The sequence below is a fragment of the Chiloscyllium plagiosum genome, unplaced genomic scaffold (genome assembly GCF_037043375.1).
Source record: "Chiloscyllium plagiosum isolate Xiang-an unplaced genomic scaffold, Cpla_swu_hap1 HiC_scaffold_34, whole genome shotgun sequence".
In the NCBI taxonomy this organism is placed as follows: Eukaryota; Metazoa; Chordata; class Chondrichthyes; order Orectolobiformes; family Hemiscylliidae; genus Chiloscyllium; species Chiloscyllium plagiosum.
Window position 1 is genome coordinate 13255786 of NW_028270172.1, and position 25106 is coordinate 13280891.

Consider the following 25106-nt stretch of genomic DNA (forward strand, 5'->3'; position numbering starts at 1 on the left):
GAAAAGTTTGGAGGGATATGGTTCAAATGTAGGTAAGTGGGACTAGTTTAATTAGGGAACATGGTTGACATGGAATAGTTGGACCCAAGTGTTTCCGTGCTCTATGAAGCTATGATTTCATGGTGGAAGACAGAGGAGATGTTCAGGTTTTTAACACACAGTGAATAATTATCACCTTGGGTTTTAATAACTGATAGATTGTAAGGACCATTTTTAGTTATTAAGAAATTCCATATTATCAGGACATTGAACAGTTTTCAGCTCCAAGGAATGAACAAATAAGGAAACAGTGCAATCAACAAGAGGAAGGCGGCATGGTGCATGGTGAATTACATTTACATAGTGTCATCATGAGACCCTGAATGCTTCACAACCAATGATACACTTTTGGAACTGTAGTCACTGTTGGAACGTAGGAAACGTGACAGCCAAATGTTACATAGCAAGATCCCATAAGCAGAAAAGTGGGGTGGTTCTCAAGAGTGTACAGGAATGGAGAGATGGGGATTCCATGTGAATATGTCTTTGAAAGAGAGAGGAAGTCTTTCACAAAACATAGGAGATGTTGGTCTTCTTAAAGAGGTACATTGAGTGCAAAAGCATGAAAATTATGTTGAACCTTTATCAGCTTTGGATGAGTCAAAGTTGTATAGAATAGGTGGATTGGCATGCTAAATTGCCAAGTGTCCAGGGTTGTGCAAGCCAGGTGGATTAGCCATATTAATGTGGGATTATTCAGATAGGGCGAGATTCTCTTTGGAGGGTTGGTGCAGACTCAATGAATGTTAACTCTTTGGGGCGGCACAGTGGTTAGCACTGCTGCCTCACAGCGCCTGAGACCCGGGTTCAATTCCCGCCTCAGGGGACTAACTGTGTGGAGTTTGCATGTTCTCCCCGTGTCTGCGTGGGTTTCCTCCGGGTGCTCCGGTTTCCTCCCACAGTCCAAAAGATGTGCAGGGTCAGGTGAATTGGCTATGCTAAATTGCCCGTAGTGTTAGGTAAGGGGTAAATGTAGGGGTATGGGTGGGCTTCGCTTCGGCGGGTCGGTGTGGACTTGTTGGGCCGAAGGGCCTGTTTCCACACTGTAATGTAATCTAATCTAATCTAATCAATTGGCCAAACAGCCTCCATTTGCAATGTATGGATTCCATGAATCTCTATGAAGTTCTGCTTAGCCCCAACTAAAGCATTGCTTTCATCTTTTGTGCCACTCTATAAAGGTACTGAGTCCTAACCCTACGAATCATACATGCTGTGTACTAGATGAATTGAAACATGTTGCAGGATAGCCAGTGACCAATAGCTTCAAGAAGTGTGGAAAATCACAGATCAGGCAGCATCCGAGGAACAGGAGGCTCAATGTTTTGGGCATGCCGTGCAAAAGCTAGCGCTGTGTTATTTTTTGGGGTGGAAATGTGCAGTTCCAGCAGTCAATGCCATGCATAGGACTCAAACTCTGCATAGCGGCACCAGAACTAACATCCTTAGTTTAATACGTGGGTCATAATGTTTAAATTGATCTAGAGCAGAGATAGGATTACTATAGCATTGTAAATTTAGATAAGAAAATAGAAAAAAGTCATACTCTTCATACAAAGCTTTCACCAGCTCTTTTGACAAGTGCACACATATGTCAGGGATTACTAGTGAAACAGGAATTGGCTGAAATTATTTGTGTACAATGAATGTCAATTTACCTACTTATGCAAAAGCCCTTGGCCTGAATACAACATCTTATATGTTATCATTGCTTGATTTTTGAGGGATCATTTCTGAAGGATTGCAAAAATTGACCCATTTGAGGTACTGAGATGATAGCTGGACTTATCCAAAAAAAGGCCACGGAAGGGACATGAAAGACACTTTAAACTGGCAAGTCACAGGAGTTAAGTTAACCACGTCAACTTATTTACAGGAAGTCACACATTTGATTTTGCTGCTGTCAATTCAGTTGAAGATCCCAAGAGGGTTGAAAAACAGGAGCCCTCCACTCGATATCCTGAATGAACTGCATGTCTAATGACTCATGTACATTCTATGTCAGACTGACAGCCACCTGCAGCATTTAGTATCTTAGCCATTTACGCTCCAAGAATAAACTATTTTGGCCAGTGAAGTTAACTTCTGCAGATAAAGCTTATTTTAAAAAAAAAGTGTCTGTGTGTTTGGATTATTTAAAAGGTTAAAAGTATAAGTTCATGTTTCAAACTGTTTGCTTGGCATATTTATAAGATTGTTATAATAAATTAATCATTTTATTTAAATAAATCTTTTTAGATCTTTTCATTTTGAACCTAATATAGATGAAGTATACAATTTACCATAGCAGTCACCAGGTAAAACCATTAAATAGATGTCAATTAGCAGACTAGTTGGAACTAGAGAGTGTGATGTAGGCAGACTGACTGTGCAATCCTACAACCTCTACCCACAATATAAAATGCAATTATATAGACAGATATTCTCAAAGGTATTAAAGAATCCAAGAATTTACTTAACTGGGAATTGGACAGCTTGCTGCATGATGGGTACATTAGTCACCATTACAGGAATAATTAGCTGGTTCTGTAACAGAGGTTACAAGTTGTAAATTAATCTCAAAAAGGTTTCAAGGCTACATCATTTGTCATACATTGAAGATTACAACTTGTATTTGTACAGCTCCATTAACACAATAAGATGTCCCAAGGGGGCTTCACAGCAGGGTTATAAAACTAGATTTCATACAAAACATGTAAACGGGCAGATGGCCAACAGCTTGGTCAGACAATTCAAATGAGAATTTTGAAAATGCAAGGAGGAATGGAAGGGGTGGTGTAAAGAAAAAACTGCAGAACTAAAGGCCTCTCCGGCTGTAACCAGTCAGTCATGGTGATCGGGACTTAGATGTTTGAAAGGGTAGTATTGGAGGAGCAGATATCTCTGGACTGTAGGAAGTTAAAGATAGCATGAGCAGATACATAAATAGATAGGGGAAAAGGATATGAAACAAATATTAGTTTTAAAATTGAGACACTGGTTCCCAAGTAGCAATAGTTTATTGAACAAAAGGGGTGATGGGCCAATGCTCCTTTGTTTTGGAGACTTGAACCTGAACGACCAATGATTTTGCAAAATCTTCCAGATGTCAGCAAGACAGGCAAACTAACAGCAGCATTCTTTCCCAAGATTATTTACCTATCAGAGATCCAACTGCTTGAAACCAATTATCTGGACAGGAATATGCTGCCTGACTCCCAAATCCTGAAGCAACTGCAGATTCCCAGATCAGCAACACAACTTCTAAGAATTCAAGAACACTCCAAATATCAGTAGACTCTGGCTTGAGACTGGGCAAAATAGAAAGGCTCACTTGGAAAGACATCAAGCATGTTAAAACTTCATCAGGAAAATGCAGAGTTAAAATTGGAGAGCGTGAAAGCCTCCAAGAAACCTACCGGCCCATCTATCACCGCATATTAACCCAGATTGGAAGCAACTCAATCTCAATTGAGGGACTGCTTAAGACAGGTGAATGGAGCTTGGCACAAGTCAGGCCATGGACAAAATTCTGAAATAATTTAGAGGCTAGAAGGTCAATCACACCTAGAGGTAACAAAATAATGTATGAGAGCTTCAGCATGAGCTATGAAATGGAGGAGGAAACAGTTGGTCACAGCTACACTGCTGCTAAGAGTATATGCTCCTCCTTAGATCAGATGTAAGTTTGATCTATTCTCAAGAATCAAAGGCAAGGGAAGAAACTTCATGACATACAAAAACAATGCCTTTAATTAAAAGATGTCTGCTCCTTCACACAATGAAAACTTGAGATTGGCAGCAAGTTTTGGATCAGCTTCATATTTGATATTTCTTGAGGAGTTTGGAAAATGTGGCAAAATGGACTTACATTGTGTGTTGTGGAAATACCTAGTTTCTCTAAAAGTCACTGTGGTTACTAAATTACTTTTAAACAATACTTCCTAGAAATATCATGACTATTACCAGCTTGTTTTGTTATGAAGTTGAGATTTGAGCAAACTAGTAGCAACACAAACATGCAAGTTGAATACAAAGACTTAACACTGAAATTGAGTTAATTAGGAAATTTTCTTTCCAGGGAAGGCAGAACACAAGTTGATGGAAAGATGGGTTAAAGTGGATATCAGATGGTTTAATCTGCAAATTTTCCCCATCAAAGACCATTTGAGATGAGAGTATCTTTGAATTTATGTTAGTGTCAAAATAGGGTCTTTGCCAAACCTATTTTCAAATTCCCCTTGGTTAATATGCTCAAAAGTAAAATATTATGGATAATGGAAACCTAAACTGAAAAACTAGGTTGCTGCCAAGTGACTCAGGCAGCATCTGACAGTTAACAAAATCTGATATGACTATTCTTCAATACTGCCATGAAGCATCAACTTTCTACAAGATACTCCAAACCTGTTGAGTTTCTCTAGCATCCCATTTGTTATCTTACATTTTGCTATAAACAAGAATTACAAATTAAAATCTGCAAGTAGAAAATAACCACATATTTGAAATAATCAGTTACTATTCTGAAATTTAATGTTGAAAGTTTTAATTATTAGGTTCTAACATAAAACAAGCCACAATTGATAATGACTGTGCAGTGCTAAACCAACCTAATCATTTAATGAACTTCAGAAAGGAAAACTGGAATAAAACAGGCCACTAGTCTGAAATAGGGGTGACAGTGGCCACATTAAGTGTAACTATGGAGAATATTGAATACGTTTTTAAAACATTATGGGCCCTAAAGGTTAAGTGAGGGTAAGGTAGCAAAATAGCATGCAGCCCACTGATTATTCAATCCAGAACAGGTTATACTTCAGAATACATAGCTGGTTTATTGTTAATTGCCTTATACAACATACATGGTTTTAATACAACAAAAAAAACTTCAAAATCAGGAAAATTTAAGTAGAACAATTAGCACTAAAACATTTCCATTTGAAATGTGCTAAATATACATATGTCTGTCATTTTATTACCATCTTATAGCAGTTTTCTTATGAGTTACTAGCCTAAATAGCACACTTCTTCTGTAGTCATGCATATCGGAGTTAAATTCTGAAGATCCAATCACATGGGAAGTCCATTCACTGCAGTTATTCATTCCTGCATAATGAGTGTGTATATAAGCTAACAAATATAAAAAGAACCAGCCACACAACAGGAAACTTCAGGAACTGTTAAACACATCCTCTAGAAGCCGTGGACTTTTAACTGCTCCTCCTTCACAATGTCAACCTGTGGTGAAATAAAATGGAAAACAAAAATCAGATTACATGCAGCCAGGCCTAAATGATCCTACAACAAAATTGAGATATGCACACCAAGTGAAAAGCTAGTTTTGGTAAGCTGCTAATGTTAAAACAAGAATTCAATACAATTCAAGTGTTCCAAATTCTACTTCAATTTGGAGCTTTATCCAAAACATTTGACAAATATGGCTATAATGATGCAACCTTTGAGCAAATAGGAAGAGCCAACGGCACATCACAAGTCAGCTGTTGCTGATCCCAAGAATTAACTAACAGCTGGGATACAAGAAAATGAAGTTTTAAAAAGGCGTCCGAGAATCTCACTGAAGACATAAAAGACATGTTTTGTCATCAGAGCATTGGGCCACTGCCAATGGAGTATGCAACATATATAGTAGGGATAAAACTTCAGGAGACAACCGAGGCAATGCATTTTCTCACATCGATACCATAGCAACCTAGTTGATTCTCGATGCCAGACTTCTAGATAATTTCCCACCTATGGAAACATTTCAACTGCACATGTCCCATCCAACCTATTCACTAAACTGAATCAGACCGAGCAGTGAGGTGAATGGACTCCAAATAGGAATGTTTTCAAATAACAAAACAGCTTTCACCAAATTCCTGAAAGTAAGTATGACTTGTCAGTGAAAATTCAGTTATTGAATAACAAAAAGTTGAACTCCAAGTTTTGGACTCAGGAACAGAATAACTACCAATGGAATTGCAATAACAGGAGCAACCGCTCACCTAAAGTAGACAAAACAGTTGTATGTTGCTCTCTACACATTCAGAAAAGATTGCTAAACAGGCTCACCAAGACTCAAGCATGACATAATACATATGATGTAGAGGCAAAAATCTCAAAACATTCACCTCAAAATTAAAAGTCAGTGACAGAACAGGCAACCAAATATTTTGGGTATAATGCCAAACCTTTTCTATGGCAATGAATTCAACAACTTTTTCCTTACCTCCAGAAGAAATTGGCAGATGTTCTTCCGCTGGTCACCTTGAAGTTGGATTACTTCACCGTACTCAGGGTGTTCTATCACAGTACCATTGCAGGCAAATTTCTGTGAAGTAAACAAAAAGGTGGATCAGGATATTTCCTGTTGGTAAATTTGACTGAACAGGGTTCCACCTACATCCTGAAGTGATCAAGTAGCAAAATATTTAATACCTCAATATAAACAATTACATTTCCCCCCAACCCAGACATTGGGCACCAAAACAGACAGACATATCTTTGGTTAAAACTGCCATGAATTAAAATTTTGCCTTGACAGTCCAAATTAAAAAAGGCTGAAGAGACAGGCACGGGTTACCACTCATGCCACAGTACAGCTTCAAAATGTCTTGACATTAAGTTTGAAAACTGAAATCCAATGGCACCATGTTAAATGGCTAATTTCTTTATAACAGCATAAAATGCCCCAGATAAAAAAAACAAGCACTTTGCACTCATTTCTTCCCAAGATAAACTGAGACAGAAAAGTCTATTAAAAGACAGTAACATACAGGAGTTGAACAGGACCACATTACTTCTGTTATACAAAAAAAAAGGACTATCAGCCAGATTACCACTATGGCACTTCCTTCATACAGGTCAGTAAGATGCACCTTTTCCCAAAAAGAGGTACAAAATGGATGCAGTCAGCACAATTTAGAAATGTGAACAAAGACAACTTTAATGAGTTCCATTTCTTGGCTGTTCTAACTTGAAAATTCCAGAAATTAGTATTCTCAAATATCCCAAGAACAATTCTCAGCATGGCTCGAAGTGCTCAAAGCTGTTTCAAGACAAGGAAATACTCAATAGTTAAAAGTACAGACCTAAAGCCTTCAAGCCAAAATTGTCCTGAAAATACATACATTAAATTCATGATTAAACCAAGGACTTCCATGGTTCACAGACAGTTTTCTATATCATCAAAATACAAAAGGGGATGAAACATTTAGAGACCTTTTTAAATGCTTTCACAAGCTTCTTTTTATCATAATCATCTGCGATGCCTTGGACGGTGGTCAGTGTCTTCCTGCCGTTACGTTGTTGAATTCTTATATGGATGTACTCTTCAGTCCCTGCCGGGAGGCGGTCGTCACCCTTAGTTGCATCAGCAAAGGGGTCTGCAACAAGTTCAGAGAATTAGCAACATTTCAAGCTTAAAAATCGAACACTGATATTAAAATAGTAACAGTCCCTCAATTCAAATATTTTGTAATTATCAGAATACATTCAGAATGACTATAAAACAGACCATGGTCATTTGGTCCATTATGTCATTGATGGCTATACAGGAACAATTCAATTAGTCCCACTATCCAACATTTTTCAGTCCTGTAAATCCCACTTCGGGAGACTGAAACTCTGGACTGTATAAAATGGTGGCTAAGGGGAGAAGAGAGAGAAGGTGGGGTGGGCTAAAGGGGGGAGAGAGAGAGAGAGAGAGAGAGAGAGAGAGAGAGAGAGAGAGAGAGAGAGAGAGAGAGAGAGAGAGAGAGAGAGAGAGAGAGAGAGAGACAAAGAGAAATGGGGTGGTCAAAAGCAGGGAGAGGGGGGGGTGGGGTGGGCAAAAGGGGAGAGAGAGAGAGAGAGAGGGGTGGGGTGGGCAAAAGGGGAGAGAGAGAGGGGTGGGGTGGGCAAAGGGGAGAGAGAGAGGGGTGGGGTGGGCAAAGGGGAGAGAGAGAGAGAGGGGGGGGGGTGGGCAAGAGGGGAGAGAGAGGGGGTGGGGTGGGCAAAAGGGGAGAGAGAGAGGGGTGGGGTGGGCAAAAGGGGGGAGAGAGAGGTGGGGTGGGCAAAAGGGGGGAGAGAGGGGTGGGGTGGGCAAAAGGGGGGAGAGAGAGGTGGGGTGGGCAAAAGGGGGGAGAGAGAGGTGGGGTGGGCAAAAGGGGGGAGAGAGAGGTGGGGTGGGCAAAAGGGGGGAGAGAGAGGTGGGGTGGGCAAAAGGGGGGAGAGAGAGGTGGGGTGGGCAAAAGGGGGGAGAGAGAGGTGGGGTGGGCAAAAGGGGGGAGAGAGAGGTGGGGTGGGCAAAAGGGGGGAGAGAGAGATAGGGTGGGCAAAAGGGAGGAGAGAGAGAGAGATGCGGTGGGCAAAGGGGGGGGAGAGAGAGGTGGGGTGGGCAAAGGGGGAGAGAGAGGTGGGATGGGCAAAGGGGGAGAGAGATGGGGTGGGCAAAAGGGAGAGAGAGAGAGAGAGAGGGGTGGGGTGGGCAAAAGGGGAGAGAGATGGGGTGGGCAAAAGGGGAGAGAGATGGGGTGGGCAAAAGGGGGAGAGAGAGAGGGGGGTGGGGTGGCAAAAGGGGAGAGAGAGAGGGGTGGGGTGGGCAAAAGGGGAGAGAGAGGGGTGGGGTGGGGTGGGCAAAAGGGGAGAGAGAGAGGGGTGGGGTGGGGTGGGCAAAAGGGGAGAGAGAGGGGTGGGGTGGGCAAAAGGGGAGAGAGAGGGGGGTGGGGTGGGGTGGGCAAAAGGGGAGAGAGAGGGGTGGGGTGGGCAAAAGGGGAGAGAGAGAGGGGTGGGGTGGGCAAAAGGGGAGAGAGAGGGGTGGGGTGGGCAAAAGGGGAGAGAGAGAGGGGTGGGGTGGGCAAAAGGGGAGAGAGAGAGGGGTGGGGTGGGCAAAAGGGGGAGAGAGAGAGAGGGGTGGGGTGGGCAACAGGGGAGAGAGAGGGGGGGTGGGGTGGGCAAAAGGGGAGAGAGAGGGGGGTGGGGTGGGCAAAAGGGGAGAGAGAGGGGTGGGGTGGGGTGGGCAAAAGGGGAGAGGGGTGGGGTGGGGTGGGCAAAAGGGGAGAGAGAGAGGGGTGGGGTGGGGTGGGGTGGGCAAAAGGGGGGAGTGAGAGAGGTGGGGTGGGCGAGAGGTGGGGTGGGCAAAATGGGGGGGGAGAGCGGTGGGGTGGGCAAGGGGGGAGAGCGGTGGGGTGAGCAAAGGGGGGGAGAGAGAGGGGTGGGCAAAAGGGGAGAGAGAGGGGTGGGCAAAAGGGGAGAGAGAGGGGTGGGCAAAAGGGAGAGAGAGAGGGGTGGGGCAAAAGGGGAGAGAGAGGGGTGGGCAAAAGGGGAGAGAGAGGGGTGGGCAAAAGGGGAGAGAGAGGGGTGGGGTGGGGTGGGCAAAAGGGAGAGAGAGAGAGAGAGAGGGGGGGTGGGGTGGGCAAAAGGGGGAGAGAGAGAGGGGTGGGGTGGGCAAAAGGGAGAGAGAGAGGGGTGGGGTGGGCAAAAGGGAGAGAGAGAGGGGTGGGGTGGGCAAAAGGGGGAGAGAGAGGGGTGGGGTGGGCAAAAGGGAGAGAGAGAGGGGGTGGGGAGGGCAAAAGGGGAGAGAGAGATAGGGGGGTGGGGTGGGCAAAAGGGGAGAGAGAGAGGGGGGTGGGGAGGGCAAAAGGGGAGAGAGAGAGGGGGATGGGGTGGGCAAAAGGGGAGAGAGAGAGGGGTGGGGTGGGCAAAAGGGGAGAGAGAGAGGGGTGGGGTGGGGTGGGCAAAAGGGGGGAGAGAGAGGGGTGGGGTGGGGTGGGCAAAAGGGGGGAGAGAGAGAGGGGTGGGGTGGGGTGGGCAAAAGGGGAGAGAGGGGTGGGGTGGGCTGGGCAAAAGGGGAGAGAGAGGGGGGGTGGGGTGGGCAAAAGGGGGGAGAGAGAGGGGGTGGGGTGGGCAAAAGGGGAGAGAGAGAGGGGTGGGGTGGGCAAAAGGGAGAGAGAGAGAGAGAGTGGGTAGGGGTGGGCAAAAGGGGGAGAGAGAGGGGGGTGGGGTGGGCAAAAGCGGGGAGAGAGGTGGGGTGGGCAAAAGCGGGGAGAGAGGTGGGGTGGGCAAAAGCGGGGAGAGAGGTGGGGTGGGCAAAAGCGGGGAGAGAGGTGGGGTGGGCAAAAGCGGGGAGAGAGGTGGGGTGGGCAAAAGCGGGGAGAGAGGTGGGGTGGGCAAAAGCGGGGAGAGAGGTGGGGTGGGCAAAAGCGGGGAGAGAGGTGGGGTGGGCAAAAGCGGGGAGAGAGGTGGGGTGGGCAAAAGCGGGGAGAGAGGTGGGGTGGGCAAAAGCGGGGAGAGAGGTGGGGTGGGCAAAAGCGGGGAGAGAGGTGGGGTGGGCAAAAGCGGGGAGAGAGGTGGGGTGGGCAAAAGCGGGGAGAGAGGTGGGGTGGGCAAAAGCGGGGAGAGAGGTGGGGTGGGCAAAAGCGGGGAGAGAGGTGGGGTGGGCAAAAGCGGGGAGAGAGGTGGGGTGGGCAAAAGCGGGGAGAGAGGTGGGGTGGGCAAAAGCGGGGAGAGAGGTGGGGTGGGCAAAAGCGGGGAGAGAGGTGGGGTGGGCAAAAGCGGGGAGAGAGGTGGGGTGGGCAAAAGCGGGGAGAGAGGTGGGGTGGGCAAAAGCGGGGAGAGAGGTGGGGTGGGCAAAAGCGGGGAGAGAGGTGGGGTGGGCAAAAGCGGGGAGAGAGGTGGGGTGGGCAAAAGCGGGGAGAGAGGTGGGGTGGGCAAAAGCGGGGAGAGAGGTGGGGTGGGCAAAAGCGGGGAGAGAGGTGGGGTGGGCAAAAGCGGGGAGAGAGGTGGGGGTGGGCAAAAGCGGGGAGAGAGGTGGGGTGGGCAAAAGCGGGGAGAGAGGGTGGGGTGGGCAAAAGCGGGGAGAGAGGTGGGGTGGGCAAAAGCGGGGAGAGGGTGGGGTGGGCAAAAGCGGGGAGAGGGGTGGGGTGGGCAAAAGCGGGGAGAGGGGTGGGGTGGGCAAAAGCGGGGAGAGGGGTGGGGTGGGCAAAAGCGGGGAGAGGGGGTGGGGTGGGCAAAAAGCGGGGAGAGGGGTGGGGTGGGCAAAAGCGGGGAGAGGGGTGGGGTGGCAAAAGCGGGGAGAGGGGTGGGGTGGGCAAAAGCGGGGAGAGGGGTGGGGTGGGCAAAAGCGGGGGAGAGGGGTGGGGTGGGCAAAAGCGGGGAGAGGGGTGGGGTGGGCAAAAGCGGGGAGAGGAGGTGGGGTGGGCAAAAGCGGGGAGAGAGGGTGGGGTGGGCAAAAGCGGGGAGAGGAGGTGGGGTGGGCAAAAGCGGGGAGAGGGGTGGGGTGGGCAAAAGCGGGGAGAGAGGTGGGGTGGGCAAAAGCGGGAGAGAGGGTGGGGTGGGCAAAAGCGGGGAGAGAGGTGGGGTGGGCAAAAGCGGGGAGAGAGGTGGGGTGGGCAAAAGCGGGGAGAGAGGTGGGGTGGGCAAAAGCGGGGAGAGAGGTGGGGTGGGCAAAAGCGGGGAGAGAGGTGGGGTGGGCAAAAGCGGGGAGAGAGGTGGGGTGGGCAAAAGCGGGGAGAGAGGTGGGGTGGCAAAAGCGGGGAGAGAGGTGGGGTGGGCAAAAGCGGGGAGAGAGGTGGGGTGGGCAAAAGCGGGGGAGAGAGGTGGGTGGGCAAAAGCGGGAGAGAGGTGGGGTGGGCAAAAGCGGGGAGAGAGGTGGGGTGGGCAAAAGCGGGGAGAGAGGTGGGGTGGGCAAAAGCGGGGAGAGAGGTGGGGTGGGCAAAAGCGGGGAGAGAGGTGGGGTGGGCAAAAGCGGGGAGAGAGGTGGGGTGGGCAAAAGCGGGGAGAGAGGTGGAGGGTGGGCAAAAGCGGGGAGAGAGGTGGGGTGGGCAAAAGCGGGGAGAGAGGTGGGGTGGGCAAAAGCGGGGAGAGAGGTGGGGTGGGCAAAAGCGGGGAGAGAGGTGGGGGTGGGCAAAAGCGGGGAGAGAGGTGGGGTGGGCAAAAGCGGGGAGAGAGGTGGGGTGGGCAAAAGCGGGGAGAGAGGTGGGGTGGCAAAAGCGGGGAGAGAGGTGGGGTGGGCAAAAGCGGGGAGAGAGGTGGGGTGGCAAAAGCGGGGAGAGAGGTGGGTGGGCAAAAGCGGGGAGAGAGGTGGGGTGGGCAAAAGCGGGGAGAGAGGTGGGGTGGGCAAAAGCGGGGAGAGAGGTGGGGTGGGCAAAAGCGGGGGAGAGAGGTGGGGTGGGCAAAAGCGGGGAGAGAGGTGGGGTGGGCAAAAGCGAGGTGGCACGAGAGGTGGGGTGGGCAAAAGCGGGGAGAGAGGTGGGGGTGGGCAAAAGCGGGGGAGAGAGGTGGGGTGGGCAAAAGCGGGGAGAGAGGTGGGGTGGGCAAAAGCGGGGAGAGAGGTGGGGTGGGCAAAAGCGGGGAGAGAGGTGGGGTGGGCAAAAGCGGGGAGAGAGGTGGGGTGGGCAAAAGCGGGGAGAGAGGTGGGGTGGGCAAAAGCGGGGAGAGAGGTGGGGTGGGCAAAAGCGGGGAGAGAGGTGGGGTGGGCAAAAGCGGGGAGAGAGGTGGGGTGGGCAAAAGCGGGGAGAGAGGTGGGGTGGGCAAAAGCGGGGAGAGAGGTGGGGTGGGCAAAAGCGGGGAGAGAGGTGGGGTGGGCAAAAGCGGGGAGAGAGGTGGGGTGGGCAAAAGCGGGGAGAGAGGTGGGGTGGGCAAAAGCGGGGAGAGAGGTGGGGTGGGCAAAAGCGGGGAGAGAGGTGGGGTGGGCAAAAGCGGGGAGAGAGGTGGGGTGGGCAAAAGCGGGGAGAGAGGTGGGGTGGGCAAAAGCGGGGAGAGAGGTGGGGTGGGCAAAAGCGGGGAGAGAGGTGGGGTGGGCAAAAGCGGGGAGAGAGGTGGGGTGGGCAAAAGCGGGGAGAGAGGTGGGGTGGGCAAAAGCGGGGAGAGAGGTGGGGTGGGCAAAAGCGGGGAGAGAGGTGGGGTGGGCAAAAGCGGGGAGAGAGGTGGGGTGGGCAAAAGCGGGGAGAGAGGTGGGGTGGGCAAAAGCGGGGGAGAGAGGTGGGGTGGGCAAAAGCGGGGAGAGAGGTGGGGTGGCAAAAGCGGGGAGAGAGGTGGGGTGGGCAAAGCGGGGAGAGAGGTGGGGTGGGCAAAAGCGGGGAGAGAGGTGGGGTGGGCAAAAGCGGGGAGAGAGGTGGGGTGGGCAAAAGCGGGGAGAGAGGTGGGGTGGGCAAAAGCGGGGAGAGAGGTGGGGTGGGCAAAAGCGGGGGAGAGGTGGGGGTGGGCAAAAGCGGGGAGAGAGGTGGGGTGGGCAAAAGCGGGGAGAGAGGTGGGGTGGGCAAAAAGCGGGGAGAGAGGTGGGGTGGGCAAAAGCGGGGAGAGAGGTGGGGTGGGCAAAAGCGGGGAGAGAGGTGGGGTGGCAAAAGCAGGGGGAGAGAGGTGGGGTGGGCAAAAGCGGGGAGAGAGGTGGGGTGGGCAAAAGCGGGGAGAGAGGTGGGGTGGGCAAAAGCGGGGTGCACGAGAGGTGGGGTGGGCAAAAGCGGGGAGAGAGGTGGGGTGGGCAAAAGCGGGGAGAGAGGTGGGGTGGGCAAAAGCGGGGAGAGAGGTGGGGTGGGCAAAAGCGGGGAGAGAGGTGGGGTGGGCAAAAGCGGGGAGAGGGGTGGGGTGGGCAAAAGCGGGAGAGAGGGGTGGGGTGGGCAAAAGCGGGGAGAGGGGTGGGGTGGGCAAAAGCGGGGAGAGGGGTGGGGTGGGCAAAAGCGGGGAGAGGGGTGGGGTGGGCAAAAGCGGGGAGAGGGGTGGGGTGGGCAAAAGCGGGGAGAGAGGTGGGGTGGGCAAAAGCGGGGAGAGAGGTGGGGTGGGCAAAAGCGGGGAGAGAGGTGGGGTGGGCAAAAGCGGGGAGAGAGGTGGGTGGGCAAAAGCGGGGAGAGAGGTGGGGTGGGCAAAAGCGGGGAGAGAGGTGGGGTGGGCAAAAGCGGGGAGAGAGGTGGGGTGGGCAAAAGCGGGGAGAGAGGTGGGGTGGGCAAAAGCGGGGAGAGAGGTGGGGTGGGCAAAAGCGGGGAGAGAGGTGGGGTGGGCAAAAGCGGGGAGAGAGGTGGGGTGGGCAAAAGCGGGGAGAGAGGTGGGGTGGGCAAAAGCGGGGAGAGAGGTGGGGTGGGCAAAAGCGGGGAGAGAGGTGGGGTGGGCAAAAGCGGGGAGAGAGGTGGGGTGGGCAAAAGCGGGGAGAGAGGTGGGGTGGGCAAAAGCGGGGAGAGAGGTGGGGTGGGCAAAAGCGGGGAGAGAGGTGGGGTGGGCAAAAGCGGGGAGAGAGGTGGGGTGGGCAAAAGCGGGGAGAGAGGTGGGGTGGGCAAAAGCGGGGAGAGAGGTGGGGTGGGCAAAAGCGGGGAGAGAGGTGGGGTGGGCAAAAGCGGGGAGAGGGGTGGGGTGGGCAAAAGCGGGGAGAGAGGTGGGGTGGGCAAAAGCGGGGAGAGAGGTGGGGTGGGCAAAAGCGGGGAGAGGGGTGGGGTGGGCAAAAGCGGGGAGAGGGGTGGGGTGGGCAAAAGCGGGGAGAGGGGTGGGGTGGGCAAAAGCGGGGAGAGGGGTGGGGTGGGCAAAAGCGGGGAGAGAGAGAGAGGTGGGGTGGGCAAAAGGGGGGAGAGAGAGAGCTGGGGTGGGCAAAAGGGGGGAGAGAGAGAGAGAGCTGGGGTGGGCAAAAGGGGGGAGAGAGAGAGAGAGAGAGAGGTGGGGTGGGCAAAAGGGGGGAGAGAGAGAGAGGTGGGGTGGGCAAAAGGGGGGAGAGAGAGGTGGGGTGGGCAAAAGGGGGGAGAGAGAGAGAGAGGTGGGCAAAAGGGGGGAGAGAGAGAGGTGGGGTGGGCAAAAGGGGAGAGAGAGAGAGGTGGGGTGGGCAAAAGGGGAGAGAGAGAGAGAGAGGTGCGGTGGGCGAGAGGGGGGGAAGAAAGAGACAGATGGGGTAACGGGGGAGAGGAGTAATTTGCTGGTCAGGGAGGGCCGTGCCCAGTGAAGGGCAGGCGGTCGGACGGGGAGCAGCATGACGAGGCAGGAAGCGGGCCGCCCCAGCTCGGAGAATCCGCTGGGAGGGGACCGCCCCACCGCCCAGGGAAGAAACAGAGAGAGAGAGACAGAGAGAGCGAGGGAGAAAATGGAGCGGGAGGAAGGGGGCCGGGTGTAAAATGGCGGCGGGGGCCATCCATCAACCCAAGCCCGCGGTCTCGGAAAAGACGCTGGAAACATCCGCCAATGGAGGCCCGGGGAGTGGGGAAACGCGGGGGGAGAGAGAGAGAGAGAGCGCGAGCGAGATTCGATAATTCCGCTCGAAACCCACCGCCCGTCCTCCCCTCGGGTGTCCCGCACGGATTAAATGCGGTCACTCCCGAGGCGGGAGGAGGAGGAGAGGACCGAGGCCGCAGGAGACCCCAACCTCCCCTCGGATTGCCCTTCACCAGGCGCCCCCCCCCCCCCGGCTCCTGCAATCAGCGCCATCTCCTCCTTTCCCCCTGAACCACCGCCGCCGCCATTTTACAGCCGCCGCCGCCGCCTCACAAAGCGCGCGGAAAAGGAGGAAAATCATGTACACACGGCTTTACTTTAATAAAATCCCTACCTTCGGATTTAAAAAGTGACGGTTTTCCACATGGATTGAGGGGGGGAATGGGGAAAAAAGGTTCAAATCAGAATCCGATCGAATTACGTTGGGCGGGAAGGGGAAAGCGAAACGACAAAAACAAAACTCACCAAAAGATTGGAGGTTCTGGATAGTGGACATGCGATATTAGTAGAAAGACTTGTCGGGAACGAAAAGCTGATCGCTTCGAGGAGGCGAGTTGGGGCTGCTGTTTGTTGTTGTGTGGGGAGCGGTGGCTGCAGTCGGCTTTCTTCTCTCTGTCGACAGTGAGCGGCTTCGAATCGCTCCGTCCCTCACAAAATGGCCGCCGCTACCCCCCGTGGGCGGGGAAGAGGGTGGAGCCGGCCCGGCGCCAACGCGGCATGCCGGGAACTGTAGTCCACAGTCTGGTCACGTCGAGAACGGTGGTCCCCAGCCTGGGCATGCCGGGAGCTGTAGTCCCCAGCGGGAGCAGCAGTCCGACAGAGGCAGGTGAGAGAAGAAAGACTTAAAGGGGACCTGATAGACAACCATGTTACTCAGTGGGTGGCTTGCAAGTGGAATGAACTGCCAGAGGAAATGGTAGACGTAGGTACAGTTAGAACATTTCAAAGACATTTGGACAAATTCACAAATAGGAAAGACTAAGAGGGATTTGAGTCTAATGGGTCTAGTTTAGATTGGGAAACTCGGTCAGTATGGACAAGTTAGGCTAAAGGGTCTGTTTCTACGCTGTATGACTCAATTAGGTACTGACCTGCTGGAGAAACTCAGACACAAAAAAAACTGCAGATGCTGGAATCCAAAGTAGACCAACGGGAAACTGGAAGAACACAGCAACTCATTTTCCAATCTCTCCCTTGTCAAAACCATAATAAATATCAGAGAAAAAGTAGGAGGCCATTTAGACCCATCAAGTCTGCTCCACCATTTATTTGAGATCATGTTCAATCTGATCATCCTCAATTTCTTTCCCCCCCCTTAACCTTGACTGCCTTACTGAGGAACTCACTACCCTTACAAACTTCTCCTGCAGAGATGTTCTGGAGCTGAGGTGACTAACCTCCAACAACCACAACTATTTTGCTATGTGCCAGGTATGACTCCAACCAGGAGTCATCCCCTGATTTCCATTGATTTCAGTTTTGTTAGGGTTCCTTGATAGCACATCTGGTCCAAAGCAGCCTTGATGTCAAGGGCTGTCACTCTCACATCCCCTCTGGAATTCCGCTCTTTTGTCCATGTTTGAACCAAGGCTGTAATGAGGTCAGGAGCTGAGTGGCGCTGGTGGAACACAAATTGGGGTCACTGAGCAGGTTATTGCTGAGCAGGCACTACTTGATAGCACTGTTGATGACACCTTCTATCACTTTACTGATGATGGAAAGCAAATAATGGGGCAATAATTGGCTGGGTTAGATTTGTCCTGCTCTATATGTACAGGACATACCTGGGCAATTTTCCACATTATTAGGTAGATGCCAGTGTTGTAGCTGTACTGGAACAGCTTGGCTAGGGGAGTGGCAAGTTCTGGAGCACAAGTCTTCAGTATTATTGCCAGAATGTTATCAGGCCCTTCAGCCTTTGGAGTATCATCCAACCATTTCTTGATATCACATGGAGAGAATCAAGTTGCCTGAGGACTGGTATCTGTGATGCTGGGCCTCTTTGAAAGCGGTCGAGATAGATCATCCAGTCTGCACTTCTGGCTGAAGATTGCTACAGATGCTTCAGCGTTATTGTTATACTGATGTGCTGGGCTCGCCCGTTATGGGGTTGTGTTTATTTGTTGAAGCCTCCACTTCCAGTGAGTTGTTCAATTGTCCACCATCATTCACAAATGGAATTAGCAGTACTGCAGAGCTTATCCATTGGCTGTGGGATTACTTAGCTCTGCCTGTCACTTGCTGCTTGTGCTGTTTGGCATGCAGCTCGTCCTGCTTTGTAGCTTGACCAGGTTGACACCACATTTTCAGGTATGCCTAGTGCTGCTCCTGTTATGCTCTCCTGCATTCTCCACTGAACCAGAGTTGATCCCCTGGCTTGATGGTAATAATTGAGTGGGTGATATGCTAGGCCATGAGATTTGCAGATTGTGTTGGAGTATGAATCTGTTGCTGTTGATGGCCCACAGAGTGTCATGGATGCCCAGTCTCAGGAAGAATCAAATTGTAACATGTACTTCTCTTTCACAAAGTGGGTTGAAAGTGAATTCCCTTTTCCTTACACAGAGATGTGTCTGGGTTCAGTTTCTAGCGTTTGATAGCTTCTTTTGAAGCAGATATTTGTTTGTTTTGATATTTTCCTGAGTGAACTTCTATCCTCTGCTCCACCCTCCCCAAAACACACACAAATACAATACCCAAGTCCAATGGAGCACTGAGGTGGAAACCTGAGCACTGGCGCTGGGCATATTATGGAAATTCTTGTCTTATTGATGATAGCTCCATTTCATCAAATCCTAGAATGTAATTGCCTGCCAATGAGTAGAAACTGCAGACAAATGGATGGGGGGAGTGATTGGGATAGAATAAGGGAGGGAGGTTTTGTCTCAGCCACTTCCAATAGGGAAAGCAAAGACATAGTCTCTGTTCAGATGGGTGTCAATAAAAGACTATCTGGGGGGATTGCTGCTGATCTCAGTTGAATGATGCAACTTATCTTCATTTCCATTATTATGGTGGCAGTATCAGAATGTTTCATGATGAAGTAGTAGGGTTTTGCCTTTGTATCTTTCAGGAATAACTTCATCTTCATTGCACTGCAGACAGCCAGTAGATTCATCACAGGTACTGACTTGGACACAGACATATCTCAGCTCTGAGTCTGAAATGAGAAATCAAGAGCCTGGAGCTGAACACTTAACCATGATGAATATTCCTGGTACAATTAGAACATAGAACATCGAACAATACAGCTCAGAACAGGCTCTTTGGCCCTCGATGTTGTGCCAACCTGTGACTATTCTCAGCTCGTCCTCCTACACTATCTCAAAATCATCCATGCGCTTATCTAAGGATTGTTTAAATTTCCCTCATGCGGCTGAGATGACTACATTAGCAGGTAGGGCATTCCACGCCCTTACCACTCTCTGTGTAAAGAACCTGTCTCTGACATCTGTCTTAAATCTATCACCCCTGAATTTGTAGTTATGCCCCCTTGTACACGCTGAAGTCATCATCCTAGGAAAAAGACTTTCACTGTCTACCCTATCTAATCCTCTGATTCGATACTAGTAAAGCATTTTCATGCATGCATTTAGCATTAAAGGATAGAGTTCAGGTTGAGAAAATATTGACCTATACTTAGCTACCAATATTGGTCCTGTACCAAGCAGCTCAGCTTTCACCATGTTGCCCCTTTCCCTGCTCTTAATTGGCACAAATGATCACACAAGCCAGATGTTATGCTGCTTATTTTCCTTTGGTAATGGTGCAACTCTTAAACATTAAGGCAGCTGCTAATCTCTCTCTGGCTTCTCCATCTGTGCTGCATCAGCTGATTGGAACTGTTACTTTGGATATCTGGTTTCATATTGTTGCTGTTTTAGTGCAGATCCCAGGAGGCCTGACTTGCATCAACAGCACTTATAGGTTGCTGAATCCAGTTTGTTTATCCTGGAAGGGGATTCTTAGGTGCACGCATTACCAGCATAAACACTGTACTGTGACCAGACTCTGAATTTATATAGCCCAGAGTTCTAATTTGCAACGTTGTCATCAAAGTAACTAACATTCCTCAGACAGTTTTGCTAGGAGGACATCATTTGCACAGTAGGTAATTTTCCACTGAACTGACCTTGAGCTTGGCTTCAGATCAAGAACAAAACAGCAAGTTTCAGATTAATTAACAATGTTTGGATGGAGTATTATTAGTGGGTGTGAAATGTCATTAACTTAATGAATAAAATGGATAGTGAGATTGTTAAATATGTGGAGATTTCATTCTTTTGGACATAGAACATCTTTAAAGGTTTAATTGATGATTTAATTAGATCATGTCTGCTGGATATGATTACAATCAGTGACAGCATTATCACATTTACTGGAAGCTTGAGAATGAATCCTCAGGGGTTAGGGAAGAAGGTTCAAGGTATATTGGCCTAAAGTTGCTGTGACTAGCTAAAGTATTTGAGCAAGACTGGATACAAGAGGGATCCATTTGTGATGGAAATCGGGGAAGCAAAATTTATAATAAGGCAGGGTTTAAAAAGCTGATGGTTCTTATTTACTCTTGGGATATAGGCATCCTGAATTGCTCTTCAGAATCATTATTGCAGTGCAGATGGCGGCTATTCAATTCATCATGCCTAAACAAACTCTATTATCTAGTTCGGCTCTAAAACCTAGTGCCAATTTCCAATCTGCGTTTTCCCAATGTTCGTACACATCATTACTATCCCAAAAATAACAATCCAATGCCCTCTTGAATGCTGAGAAGGTGGAGATGTGAGCTACCTTCTTGACTGTTGCAATCCTAGTCATCTAGGTATACATAGTACTTAGCTGTCATTGTTTGATGCAGTTGAATGACTTGCTGGGCCATTTAGGGCAGTTAATAGTCAACAATGGTGCTGTGGTTTCGGAGTCATGTACAGGCCAGATTGGCTAAGGATGGCAGATTTCCTTCCCAAGAGGTCACCAATGAATACCACATTCCAGATGTCGGACTTTGGCTCAATCTACCAACTTACTTTATTCTATGTGTGAGCCAAGTCCTGCGTGTTCTTTAAATGAAGCAATAGGAGAAGATATTCAGTCTCACACTTTAGGTTTATTTTAGCAGTAAGTGGATAAGGCATGCAGAGCTCTGGGTCTCGACCTTTCTGTCCCTGACAAACTATATAGTGTGTCAGTTCAGAAAAAATACGCACACTTGTCCCTGACCCAGTCTTTTTATATAATAAAAAGCATCATGCAATCACTAAAGTGGGATTATCTTCTGATTGGCTGTTGATCTGACTCCATTCTCCGCCTCCTTGCTTTCCAGGATGTTCGACCCCACGTGACCATGTTTTGCGCGTGAAATGGAGGACCACGTGATTTCGCTGCACGCCTCCGGCGCGTGAAGCAGTGCATCACGTGACCTTGTTTTGGAACGGTGCGAAGCACCACGTGATCTAGCTCTGCGCACGCGCATAATGGAGCATCTCCAAAGGCTTCCAAATATCGAGTCTATTCACAGTGGCAGCCAGCCATATATTTACACAGAATATGTTGAGCACTCTGCATTCCTTAGCAGCTACCCCTCTCCAAAATGCCCCCACCATTGACGAGGATATTCAACACAACATCATGAGTCAATTCAACCTTCTACAACTAACACAGCAATTATTTGACAACCATGACTTCTGCAAGTCACAAGGTTTGAGTTATAAAGTAAAATTGCTTAGTCTGGGACTTCTTTCACTGGAGTATAGGAGGTTGAGAGGTGATCTGATGGAAGTTTATAAAATAATGAGAGGTATAGATTGAGTTAATGATAGTTGTCTTTTTGCCAAGATGGGGAATCCCTACACAGAGGGCACATTTTTAAGGTGAGAGGAGAGAGACTTAAAAAGGACGTTCGAGGCAAATGTTTTACACTGAAGGTCATTCGAGTGTGGAATGAACTTCCTGAAGAGGTGGTGGATATAGGTACAATTACAATGTTTAAAAGACATTTTGATAGATCCTTGAATTGGAAAGGTTTGGAGGAATATGGGCCAGGACCAGGCAGGTGGGACTAGTTTAGTTTGGGAACTGGTTGGACCAAAGGATCAGTTTCTGTGCTGCATGACTCTACGACTCTATAAGTCAAAGGTAGGCCTGGTGTGCAGTGAGAGCTGGATTGGGAATCAATGACACATAAGAGCTCTGGAGAACTTCCACCAGCAATGCCTCTGCCATGTCTTCCAGATTCAATGGGAGGACTGTGGGACCAAATGCTAGTGCCCACCTTGATGCCAGCAACACAAGTACTCAGGAAAAACCTCTACAAAATCAGCTTTGATGGACTCGACATTGAGTCTAGGTGATGGGAAACCATCTATCCACCCAGGTCCTGTTCTTTCAACTCTCAAATGGCCCGCATTGAAGATGAGGACTAAGAAAACACTTCAAATACACCCTGAAGTTTTTCTTGATGTGCACAGTGTTGGGTTTAATGAGTGGGAAGAGCTTGCAATTGTTCAGAATGGTGACGATGTGGCCTTCAAGCTGCACTACTTACCAAATTCCAACATCTAAATGATGAGGGAGAACAGCGGCAGACAAAAAAAAGACCAAGAAACATCTGAATCCCATTCTGTTATTGGACATCCTGCCATATAATCTGCAGGTTCGGGTTGGGATTGATCAGTCATATGAAGGTCTATGGCAGAAGTTCATGAATATTAATGTCAACAAGTGTCAAGTGAATTAGACAGATTGTTATGATAAACCTACAGGTTTTCCTCTTGTTATTAATTAGGTTATCATTTTATTTAAAGAGGGCATTGAGGCATTCAAAGGGATGATTGTTTGGAAAAAAAAATGCCATGCAGGGTACAGGGAAAAAGCATTAGATAATGTTGCTCATCTCACGAGCTGGTACAGACAGAAAGGGCTGAGTGGCCTCCTTCTGCAGTGTAATGCTCATAAGAAATCATAAAATCAATTAATTTAACTTACATTTCCTGGCTGCTGTGGTAGGTTTTGAATTCATATCACATGAAGCCTTGGGATTATTACTCTAGTGACATTACCAACTCTGTCATTGCTGTTCTGCTGATATCATAATCATACTTGGAGATTATTTTGAAAGTTTGTGACTGCAGTTGGTAGAAGAATAAAGGTGCTGTGTTCAGACTATGAGTCTGATAGAAATTCAATGTGGAATCATCCTTAGCTCTGTTTCTAACAGCTCTGCCACCAAGATGGCCTCCTTTCACTACTTTAACATGGCTCAACTTCAGACCTCCCTCATGTGCTGCTGAAACCCTCATTGATGCCTTTACTACCGACAATACTTAAGCATTCTAATGCTCCTCTGGCTGGCCTCCCATCTTCCAGGTGACAGAAACCTTTGTCCATCTCTAAGTTGATTTGTTGCCAACGTGGCTCCAAATTTCATTCAATGTTCGTCCCATGTTTGTTGACCTTCTGTGACCCCCTAAATGACAATGCCTCAATTTTGAGATCCTCAGCCCTGTTCACAATTCCGTCTCCCTCCTTGTCTATGTAGCCTTCTCTAGCCCTACAACCCTTCAAGATCTCTGTAGCCCTCCAGTTCATGCCTCTTGCACATCCCTGATTTAAATTAGTTCACTATTGACAGCTATCCTTTTACTCCCTGGTTTAAAATTCCTTCAATAAACCTTTTCACTTCCCTATGTCCCTCTCCTCTTTCACAATGCTCCTTAAAACCTGCCTCTGTGATGAAGGTTTTGGTCAGTTTTCCTGAGTCTCCTTTTAAGGCTCAGTGGTAAAAGAACTCAACAAACTCTTTATTGTTATTGCTCTTGCTAAATGCTTTGCGATTGTTCACCAAGTTAAATGTGCCACATAAATGTGGATTATTGCTATCTGAATTTAGAGATAAAGTTCCTGGAACAGAGGACTATTGGAAGGCTTTAAGGAATAAGCTCTAAGACATAAATGGGACGTCGTTCCGTCAAATTTGCTGTTGAATGAGATACTAGAGAATTTGGTCAGTATAAAACTACTATAATACTGCAAATAGAAACTGACAAAAGTTATAGAGGATATTAAAAATTCAATATCATTGTTTGCATTGAAAATTGTTAGTTTCACTTTTAAGCATAATGTACTAATTGAACATTGTATTTTTCAAGTACTTTATGAATCAAGTTTGATTTTACAGATGATTAATTAATAAACTGGTATATAAGTTGCTGGCACTTTTAGCACAACAAATTCAGAGTACAAATTCTATGTTAATGATTAACAACTCTGCAGAAGACAGCATGCTGAGGGATACAGTAGGTTAAACAGTGACCTTCCAATTCTGGAACCAGATTGTTGTCTCTGTTGAACATCTAATGAGCTACATAATATGGGCATATTTTCAAATTAATGGGACATCTCACTGAACCAAGTCAGAATATAATATGAGAAATTGAAACTATTGGCATCGTCGACGACACCATTCTGCTTCGAGCATGCTTTGATACAAATCAATGGTGTTGACGGTCAATAGAATCTGTGTAACAATCAAGCAAAGAGACTACAACATCTAATCCACATTGACACTTTAGTATTGAGGTAGTGCTGCAATGTTGTAGATGTCATCTTTCAGATCAGATGTTTCAAATTCACTCATGGGATGTGGATGTCATTGGCTGCCCCGGCATTTATTGCCCATCCCTAGTTGCCCTTGATAAGGTGGTGGTGAGCTGCCTTCTTAAACAGCTGCAGTCCATTTGGTGTATGTAGACTCACAATGCCATTAGGGAGGGTATACCAGATTTTGACCCAGTGACACTGAAGGAACTGTGATATATTTCCAAGTCAGGATGGTGAGTGGCTCAGAAGGGAACTTGCCATCAAACCTAGGCCTGATCTGCCATCTCCGGCAGGGGTAAAGGATCACAAGACACTTCCGAAGAGTAGGGAGGTATCCTGGTTAATATCTGTCCCACATCCAACATCACTCAAACAGATTACCTTGTGCAGTAAGCTAGTTGACTTTCCTGTTTCCTTACATAACAACAATGGCTACAAAGCTCCTAGAGATTGTGTAGGAACTTTCTAAATGCAATTTTATTTGTATTAATCCTTTAACACACAATTTCATATCACTAAGAGCGTATTATCATATTTTATACCATGCAAACAGATTTTGTACCTTAGCTTTTACATGGCAGTGCGTCGGGGTAGCATCTGACAGTTAGTTAATGTAACAATCCTGTATCACCATTTCGCTGATTGTTGCTCTAACCTTTGTGAGTTTCCTTTAGTTTGAACTTGTTTACAGAAAAAAAAGCCATGTAGCAGGAATAAGTAGTTTTAAATTATGTTTTTATAATTACTGTATCTCATTAGTTTATTTGTTATTGTAGTTTAGTTGTTCCTGGGAGTGGGGTAAGAACGATTACATAATTTGGTTGTTGCCAAACATTACCTTTTATTCAACATTATAAATACTAACTATGAACAAGACAAGACTTCACCGGGGCTTCCAGACAGAACCATCTCTGGTAGTCACATGATCTTACATCACTTCCACCCGATGACGTAGACTATCTTATTTACAAATTCACATTAACCCTTTACACTATTTCAACAGTGAAGAACTTAGCTTTCAAAGTAAGTAAGAGAGGACTCAAGGCACACTCTTCACTGTGTACATCTTCAGAAATTGGAACTCAGCAAATCTTTGGTCAATTTCAGGGGATAACAAAGCAATTTTATCTTGCACCTGGACATTGCAGTGTCAATTATCTGTGCCAACAATGATCTGTGTTTCACGTGGCAAGCAATTGTATTTTCCATTGAATCCTGACCAAGTGTTTTGCTGTATGAGACTCTTTTGCTTTTCCAGTGAAAGCCAAGCTTCGAAGCCCAAAAGCCGCTCAATAGGATTAAAAACCTGTTGGATCCAAGCGAATCAA

General features: G+C 48.3%; 1 protein-coding gene across 1 annotated transcript; it reads right to left on the bottom strand.

Annotated features, from left to right (window-relative positions):
- Nucleotides 1-4827: 4827 nt before the first annotated feature.
- LOC122564520 (eukaryotic translation initiation factor 1b) lies at nt 4828-15829 on the bottom strand. Its single transcript, XM_043719527.2, has 4 exons — nt 15646-15829; nt 7240-7403; nt 6248-6349; nt 4828-5256 (listed from the first exon to the last, which is right to left on the bottom strand). Exons 1-4 carry the CDS (start codon nt 15674-15676, stop codon nt 5212-5214), a joined length of 342 nt encoding a protein of 113 aa, XP_043575462.1. The 5' UTR covers nt 15677-15829; the 3' UTR covers nt 4828-5211.
- Nucleotides 15830-25106: the final 9277 nt, after the last annotated feature.

What these genes read in the sequence shown, in the direction of transcription:
- LOC122564520 (XM_043719527.2), bottom strand. Translation starts at nt 15,676, where the DNA reads ATGTCCACTATCCAGAACCTCCAATCTTTTG. An exon ending in CCAGAACCTCCAATCTTTTG is followed by an intron (nt 7,404 to 15,645) that starts GTGAGTTTTGTT and finishes AACTTGTTGCAG; the next exon opens with ACCCCTTTGCTGATGCAACT. An exon ending in TCTGCCAATTTCTTCTGGAG is followed by an intron (nt 5,257 to 6,247) that starts GTAAGGAAAAAG and finishes ATTTCACCACAG; the next exon opens with GTTGACATTGTGAAGGAGGA.